At 48.9% G+C, this 9,301-nt stretch overlaps 1 protein-coding gene across 1 annotated transcript in view; it reads left to right on the top strand.

Annotated features, from left to right (window-relative positions):
• The first annotated feature begins 4,544 nt into the window (after positions 1–4,544).
• Positions 4,545–9,301, top strand: part of NR1D2 (nuclear receptor subfamily 1 group D member 2) — a 34,729-nt gene continuing 29,972 nt past the window's right edge. Inside the window, exon 1 of the mRNA XM_054483658.2 lies at positions 4,545–4,673. Coding sequence (XP_054339633.1) covers positions 4,658–4,673 — 16 coding nt within the window. The 5' untranslated portion in view covers positions 4,545–4,657. The remainder of the gene's footprint in view (positions 4,674–9,301) is intronic.

Genomic DNA, 9,301 nt, shown 5'->3' with positions numbered 1-9,301 from the left:
TCATTTCTAATAAGTAGATCTTGATATAGTCCACAAAAAAAGCACTTTGTGGTCTTCAATAATTTTAAGAGTGCAGAGTTCTGAGATCAAAAGTTTGAGAACTGCTGATCTAGGGCATAGAAAAGGCAGTTTAAGTGGCATGTTGTTTCGGTATTAGGAGCTAGCAGGACTCATTGGAACATTTTAAAATGAGGAATGACCTTAAATGTTTTTAATTGGCCTTATCTTTAATAGACTTCATCTTTCTCTTTTTTTCCTAATGCCCCTCCTTCATCTAGGTCCTCATACTGCAGTGCACCACTTGGCCTATCTTACTTGAGTTTGGGATAAGAGGACTCTAACATTTAGGCTCTTCTTTCCTTTATTCATATCTAGATGGATCTATCTTGTGTTGTTTCGCAGGCTCTGTTAATTGTATGTAAGGGCTAATGAGGTAGCTTTCCCAGGAAGTAATTTGCATTTTTAACAGATAACTTTTGAAGACATAGTCACTTCATTCAACAGTTATTTTGGTCAGAATGAGGAAGGTGGAGCAGGTAGAAATCCACCATGAATATTCTGAGAATCCCAACAGACTAAGCCATAGACACCACAGGATTAATAAATGAGGCTCCTTGGAATGACAGCAGCAAAAGGCAACTTCCACTGCAGCTACAGCACGCTGGGTACTGCTCAACCAGAGGATGCTGCTGAGCATCCTCCTCTGGCACTGAGGAGCCCAGCGAATTTCCAGTGGCCAGTGGTGTGGCTGGTGACCGACTTGGGTTATAGCTCTATAGCCTCTACTAGTTACTTGCAAAATCTCATAGGAAGAAGGCAGCCTCTAAAAAACGCTGAGGCTCATAGACACTGATATTATTTTATAGACATTATCATCGAAGAGAGAGTCTTATATCCTTTGCAATGGCTATTTTTCACTCACATTCTTCTTTTCAAATTTAAATAGTGGTAACCTCTTATACATTTTTAAATAGTCTATTTTATTTATTTACCTATTTATTTATTTATTTATTTGAGACAGAGTCTCAATCTGTTGCCTACGCTGGAGTGCAGTGGCATGATCTCAGCTTAAGATAAACTCTGCCTCCCGGGTTCAAGAGATTCTCGTGACTCAACCTCCCTAGTGGCTGGGATTACGGGTGTGTGCTACCACATCCGGCTAATTTTTGCATTTTTAGTAGAGACGGGGTTTTGTCATGTTGGCCAGGCTGGTCTTGAACTCCTTGCCTCAAGAGATCCGCCTGCCTTGACCTGTCAAAGTGCTGGGATTACAAGCGTGAGCCACCTCGCCCAGCCTAGAGCAGTACTGTGAACGTCAGAGTTCCCAAGCACCTCCTGCCTCCACAAACGCACAGCTTCTCCCACTATCAAACATCCTGCAACACGGTGGTACATTTGTTACCACTAATGAACCTACACTGATACATCATTAAAAGCCACAGTTTATTTTTTTATTTTATTTTTTAGAGACAGAGTTTTGCTCTTGTTGCCCAGGCTGGGCATGATCTCGGCTCACCGCAACCTCCGCCTCCCAGGTTCAAGCGATTCTCCTGCTCCACCCTCCATATTAGCTAGGATTACAGGCATGTGCCACCATGCCCGGCTAATTTTGTGTTTTTAGTAGAGACGGGGTTTCTCCATGTTGGTCAGGCTGGTCTCGAACTCCTGATCTCAGATGATCCGCCCTCCTCGGCCTCCCACAGTGCTGGATGAGCCACCGCGCCCGGCCTCAAAGCCATAGTTTACATTAGCATACACTTTTTTTTTTTTTTTTTTTTTGAGACGGGATCTGCTCGCTCTGTCACCCAGACTGGAATGCACTGGGGAGATCATGACTCACTGCAGCCTCAACCTCCCAGATCAAGAGATGCTCCTGCACCAGCGTCTTGAGTAGATGGGACTACAGGTGCACACCACCAAACCCGGCTAATTTTTGTATTTTTTGTAGAGACGGAGTTTCGCCATATTGCCCAGGCTAGTCTCCGATTCTCCAATACCTGGGCTCAATGATCCTCCCACATCAGTCTCCCAAAGTGCTGGGATTACAGGTGTGAGCCACTGCGCCCAGCCAGGGCTCACTCTTGACGTTGTAGGTTCTACAAGTTTTGACAAATGTGTAAAAACATATATTCATCATTATAGTATCATACAGAATACTTTCCCTGCCCTAAAAATCCTCTGTGTTCTATTCATCCCTCCTTCCCCTCTAGCCTTTAGTAACCACTGATCTTTTTTACTGTCTCCAGTTTTGCCTTTTCTTCTTCTTTTTTTTTTCTTTTGAGACGGAGTTTCGCTCTTTTTGCCCAGGCTGGAGTGCAATGGCGCGATCTCGGCTCACCGCAACTTCCGCCTTCCGGGTTCAAGCGATTCTCCTGCCTCAGCCTCCCGAGTAGCTGGGATTACAGGCATGCGCCACCACCCCGGCTAATTTTCTATTTTTAGTAGAGATGGGGTTTCTCCATGTTGGTCAGGCTGGTCTTGAACTCCCGACCTCAGGTGATCCACCCGCCTTGGCCTCCCAAAGTGCTGGGATTACAGGCGTCAGCTCCCGCGCCCGGCCCAGTTTTGCCTTTTCTAGAAGGTCGTATAGTTGGAATCATACAGTACATAGCCTTTTTAGAGTGGCATCCTCTTTTATTTCTTTTCTGCCTTCTAGTCTGTTCATATTAACCTCATTTTACCTGTGTAGAAGCAGATGGCAGTTGATACATGAAAATGAAAAAGCAAGCAAGCTACAAAGTGTGGCCTGGGGAACTCTTGCATCAGCATCACATGAGGGTGATAAATTCCAGAAGTAGGGAAGAATAGAGGGCTACTGTGGTTAGGGAACTGTGTTTAGAAGGGTTTGGGTATCAAGAGAGCCTTGGAAAGAGAAGCAGGACCCACATCTGTGCAGGGCGAAGCAGGTCAGGTTAAGCCGTTGAATTTTTTCAAAGTGTAACACGAAGCCATTGGAGAGTTTTGAGCAGAGTAATCAGATCTTATTTACATTTTAAAAATAACACTTTCACTGCTGGGGAGAAGTGACTGTAGGAGGACCCAAGGAGCACTCTCCTAGTTAGGGAACCAGAGCAGTAGCTGAGACAGGAGATAATGGTTTGTTCTAGCAATGCCAACGGTGAGAAACAGGGATTGAACATATTTTGAAGGTAGAATAGCTCAGACTTGCTAATGGATTGAATGGAGAATAAAAGGCAGTGAGAGAGAGTGTTAGGAGAGAAACATAACTTTGCTGGCTTCACGAACTTGCAGATTTACCAAAATAGTAAATACTGATATGGTGAAGACACCTGGGGGTGGGGAAACAGGGTGTTGCACATGTAAATGTCTTCCACGTGACATTTTCCCCACATGTAAATGTCTTCCACGTGACATTTTCCCCACATTCTATACTGAAAAATTTCAGAGCAAACTGGAAAGAATTTTACAAGCAACATCCGTATCCCCATCGCCTAAGTTTAACATCTTACTATATCATCTATTCATGCCTCTATCAGCCCATCTTACTTTACTAATGCGTTTAAATTGCGGGCATCAATGCACTTTCCTCATAATTCACCTCAGCACGCATACAATTTATGTCTAGCTTTTTTCTTTTGATCTAAAATTTACATTCAAGGTGAAACGCCCAGATCTTGACTGCACATTAACTAAGTTCGGACACACGCGTACACCCGTCTAAAATATGAGATGCAAAAAAGCGGCATAATCAAACGGGCTGCTGCATGTAGGAATCTGGACATTAGAAGAGAGATCTTGGCTTGAAATATAAATCTGGGAATCACAAGAACATAGGTCTACTTAAGCTATGAGATTGGATAAAATCACCTAGACGGTGCAGAGGAAAAGGGAAGGGTTTGTGCCCTCCGAGACCAGCGTTTGGAGGTCGGTCGGGCGGGAGCTGGGGAGCGCAGGGGTTGAGCACGCCCGAGCCAGCCGGCCCAGCCGGGGTCCTGAAAAGCACCTCTGCTCGGCGCCAAGCCACCGCTTTGACCTAAGAGCCACCAGGTGGGGGGGTAGGGGTGGGGAGCAGGGCGTGGAGGGGACTCCCGGCCAAAGGCGGGAAGGGCAGCCGGGAGGGGAGGAGGAGGAGGGGAGGAATATGCGACGGAGGGAAACGGAGAAGAGGTTTACGGCACGGAAGGGAAAAACGAAGGAAGAGGAGGGGCTCGGCACGGAGAAGGAAGGGGAGAAGGGGGAAGCGCAGGAGAAAAGGGGAGCCGGGGAGCCGGGAAGCGAGCGAGCGGGCAGGCGGGCGGGCGGGAGGCGAGCGGTGGGGCGGAGTCGCCGCAGCGGCCGGCCGAGGGCGGGCGGAGGGAGGGGGTGTGTGCGCAGGTCACATGGTCGCGGCTGCCCTCCCAGTCAGCCGCCCTCGCCGCCGCGGTGCGCTGGCTGCAGGAAGCCGCCGCGCCGCCGCTTTTGTTGTCAGGGTCCTCGCGAGGAGCGCCGCTCGCCGGCCGCCGCCACCCTTTCTCGCTGCAGCCTGCTCTGCGCTGCGCTGCCTGGGGCCCGTGCGCCCCGCCCGCTCTGCCCATGAGGGGGCCCCGCGACCACCGCTGCTTCCATCCCGGGGCGGCGCGGCGCTGAGGCGGCGGCGGCGGCGGCGCTGCCCCCCCTGCGGGAAGCAGGCGGCCCCGGCCCCCTCCGCGAGGGCACCATGGAGGTGAATGCGGGTAAGAGCCGGACTGCGGCGGGTGGGGGATGGCCGGAGGGAGCGCTCGGAGCCCGTGGGGCACTTCGCGGGGCGGCGGCAGGGGGTGTCCCCATGGCCGGTGGGCGGGGTGGGCTGCTGCGGGCCCCGTGTGCGCCTCTGGCTCGGTTCCCATCGCCCCCCGGGCCGCCCCGCGCCCGCCCTCCTGTCTCCCTGCAAAGCCGCAGCGCGGCCTGGCGGCGGCCGGCCCGGCCCCCCCCTCACATGGCCCGGCCGCGCGAGCCACGTGCGCGCTGTGTTTACGTTCGGCGGCGCGCGGGCGCCGGTTGGCTGGGCGGGTGCGTGACGCGGCATTACATAATGGGCGCTGAGGCGGTGGCGGCGGGCGGGGACACGTGAGGCCGCTCGGCTCCCTGACCCACATTCCCCGGGGCCGCAGGGACACGTGGGGGCGGGCGCGCGGGCGCGCGCGCTGGCTGGGAGCGCCGCAGCCTCCCGGGAGGCTCCGCCCCTTTGGAAGCCTCGGGGCAGTGACGTCGCCGCGATTCCCTCCTCCCCCGCGGGGTTGCACACTGCGGAGGAGGCCGCGCGTGCGCGCTCGCTGAGCTCCCGCGGCGGGGCGTCCCCGAGGCGGGCGCTGACACCGCAGTGCAGCGGACGCCGCAAGCTCTTTTCGCGAGGTGACCCCAAGGCGCGGACCCCGCGCAAACCAAACGAACCGGCGCCTGGGGAGGCTGGTAGCTGCATACCTTGCAGATTCCGAGGAGGAAGTGCGGGGCGAGGGCGTGCTGCAGGCCGGAGGAGGCGCCTCGGGGAAGGGTTGGGGCTTTCCCGAAGGGATACGCTCGAAGGAGATCCGAAGTGCTTCGATCCCGAGCGACGCCCCGCAGACTGGGTAGCACCGCCCCTGTTAGGATGCCGCCTGACTGTTTACAGAAAAAACCGTTTTCTCTAGGATGCGACCTGTCTCATACACCCACAGTCTTAAAAACTGCTTCCAGATCCCTTCGGGCTGGAGTTTTCCAGTAAACGGGTCACACGCGGAGCTGAGCGTGCAGCTCACGTATGGTCAGGATGACTCAGGTGATCATAGGTGACTCCAACACCATATGTAAGACTGGCCATTCTTCATTTAAATTAAAAAAAATTAACCTGTGGGTCGCTGACTTTTCCTGAATCTGATCAAGAGAATTTGGCTTTATAAATATTTTTGTTCTCACATTTTGTTACATTGCAACGGAACAACAGGGTGCCCTTCCCTCTTCTTGTCTGCCCCAATTGATGGGGCAGATCTGAAGTGAGTGAGGTTATGGAAACAGCCAGCTTTTGTTTTATTTTTTGAGTTGTAATGCGCCTCTAAGAATCTTGCCTCGATAACAAGTGTATTGTGAACTTTTCACCAAGAGTAAAAGCAAAGTCATTTTCTAATTGTGTTTTATTTACCTATTTTTAGAATTTACTTATTTTTTTAACCTGTTGCCTCACAAAAATCTGGATCTAATTGTGTTTTGATTACCTAATGGGCCTACTTAGCCTTTGAGGGTATTTTTAAAATTTAATGAGTTTATCATAGAATTAAATTTATACATGTCAGAATTCAGAGGTGATCAGGGTGAACCTCTTCTAACCCACCCTTTAGCATGAATTCTAATAGCTTTAGTAACTTCATAAGGGCTGGCTCAATTAGGAAGTTTTTCTCTGGTTTGAGCCCTCTTCCAATACTTCGCTGAACAAAATCTTGCCTTGTGGAGCTACACATTATAAAAATTCCTCTGGATGAATGTTGACCATCCCCTTTCCCCTTCAGTTCTTCCATTTACAGTTCTCATCTCTTGGTCCTTGCCCAGCATTGTTTTTTGTGATCACTCATCATCCTTGTTGCCCTTTGGGATGGAGCACCCAGAAGTGAACAGGCTCTTGTGGAAGTGGTTGGATAATTATCAAGTTCCAAGTTGCCCTCTTTGTCTTGAATCCTGTTGCAAATGAATTCCCTGGCAGGCTTAGTATTTTTGGCATGTTGCTTTGCTGACTCACAGTAACCTTGCAGTCAACTAGGACCTTTCACGTGAACTATTATGAAGTTAGATTTCATTCATTGTGCAGATAATTGCATGACCTGAAGTGTAGGAATTTACAGTGACCATTCTTAAAATTTCTCTTGTTCATTTGGCCTTAAGTTCAAAGCTGTTACAAGCTGCTACCCACCACGTTTACAGTTTCTGCCATCTATCTGTAAGCGGGAGGTCTAATAAGAATTCCCTTTAACTGGCCGGGCGCAGTGGCTCACGCCTGTAATCCCAGCACTTTGGGAGGCTGAGCCGGGCGGATCCCCCGAGGTAAGGAGTTCGAGACCAGCCTGGCCAACATGGTGAAATCCCGTCTCTATTAAAAGGACAAAAATTAGCCGGGCGTGGTGGTGGGCTCTTGTAATCCCAGCTACTCATGAGGCTGAGGCGGCAGAATAGCTTGAACCTGGGAGGTGAAGGTTGCAGTGAGCCGAGATTGCGCTACTGCACTCCAGCCTGGGCGACAAGAGCGAGACTCCATCTCAAATAAAAAAGCCTTTTAACTTTCGAATTTTTGTAAACATTGACCAAGGTGGGGCCAGATTCAGTGCTGTGTGGCACACCTCTACCCTTCCCTCTAGTTTGGTATCAGTTGACAAACATTCAGCCAGTGATCCTGTAATCTTACTGTCCTTCATGACATCTCTATGTCTGCTCGCCCCGTGAGTAACATGTGAAAACAGTGGAGTGAAAGACTTGGAAAAAAACTGGAGAGGTGGGGCAAAGAAATCTTTCCTTGGAGCAAGGAAAAGCAAGAATTGAAGAAAGAAGTTGCTCGACTGGTCAGTAGGGTTAAGAGATTCAAAAGGTAGTGTGGAAATAACCTGCAAAGAAACCACTGGATCCTTAAGACACATTAAAAAATGAGGTGAATAATGGATAGGGAGGATTAGTTACTTTGGTTTGAACCATTCTGATGGAACTCTTCTAGTATAATGATGACGAAAAAATAATCATCAGCTTCTTACTCTGTGCCAGGCCCTTTACATGTGTTCCTCATGTTAATTCCATGAAGGAAGGTGTTGCCACCATCTTAATGATGAGGGGCTAAGTAAATTGAAGCTAAATAACTTACTCAGGCAAGTAGTAGAGCCAGAATTTGAATCCACGAAATTTACTTGGGAACACAAACTGTTAACTACTGTGCTATATAATGTACTATAGCCTGCATAATATTTGAAGATTTATGCGCAACTTGGTGGTCCTGTCTTGAGGGTGAAGGAGATACTGCATGTGTATGGATCCCCACTCAATTTGCAGTAATATATGTAGGTTATAGCTGGTGGAAAAGGATAGTCATCTGCAGGGCCTCCCAGTTTCATCAGTCCTCTCTTTGGTCATGCTGGCTTATTTCTAGACATTAGATTACACCTTGACCTCCCTTCTCCAGTAATTTACATGGAGATAAAAATAATGTCTATTTTATAAAATAAGACCGATTTGGCTGGGCGCGGTAGCTCATGCCTGTAATCCCAGCACTCTGGGAGGCTGAGATGGGCGGATCACCTGAGGTCAGGAGTTCGAGACCAGCCTGGCCAACATGTGAAACCCTGTCTCTACTAAAAATACAAAAATTAGCCGGGTGTGGTGGCGGGTGCCTGTAATCCCAGCTACTTGGGAGACCGAGGCAGGAGAATCGCTTGAACCCAGGAGGCGGAGGTTGCAGTGAGCCGAGATCATACCATCGCACTCCATCCTGGGTGACAGAGCGAAACTCCGTCTCAAAAAAAAAAAAAACAAAAACCCACACCATTTATTTTTGTGTCACCCTATTTAAAAAATGTCTCTTATGTGATACATCGTTTGATAATTTAAACAGTCTTCAATTCCCCACTTAGATATTGCCACCTTGGATGTGTTTGCCCCTTGATCTCTGCCCTCTTTAGTATGATCCTCAGCAGTTCACGATCATTTGTATGAAACATTGCTCCTAATAACATAGGTGTTTCCCCAGTTGGCCTATAAGGCATTTTAGGGAAAGGACCATGCTGTTCTCTGGACCCCTGACACCTAGGACACAATTGGAATTTTAGTGCTTCAATTAGATCTACTTTACCACCCTTTGAGTAGAAATTATTTATAACACTTTTAAAATGAGGAAACTAAAGCTTCCTGGTGATAAAATGTTTTGTTCTAAGTCACAAGGCTAAAGTACAGTCATGACTTGAAGTCAAACATAATCTCCAGGATGGTGGACAGAGGGAGTGGGAGGGTTTTGATGATGGACAAGTCTAGAAAATGGGTAAGAAGACCCCAATATATGCAGGAATATCAGTGCTTCCTAGGAGTACAAAATTGGATATTGACTTAAGGCTTGTCTGAAGTTGACTACTGGGTAAGCCCTAGCCTTGGGAACCTGGCCCAGGCCCAGGGTCCCTTTCAACTGAAAATAGAGGACTGCTTCAGCTAACTTTAGCTCAGGGTTTCAAAGAGGTACATACTGCCTGTTTCTTGGAGATGTTGGGACTTGCTGGTTTGGGGATTTTTACTCTTCTTACTTTATCATCAAAAACAGTGTATGAAAAAAGCGCTTTAATAATCCTTATGAACACCATTTCATTTCAGTCTTGTAATAAGTGGCAGA

This window comes from Pongo pygmaeus, chromosome 2 (assembly GCF_028885625.2).
Source record: "Pongo pygmaeus isolate AG05252 chromosome 2, NHGRI_mPonPyg2-v2.0_pri, whole genome shotgun sequence".
Taxonomy (NCBI): Eukaryota; Metazoa; Chordata; class Mammalia; order Primates; family Hominidae; genus Pongo; species Pongo pygmaeus.
The sequence above is the reverse complement of the archived record's forward strand: the minus strand, read 5'-3'. Positions and strand labels throughout refer to the sequence as shown.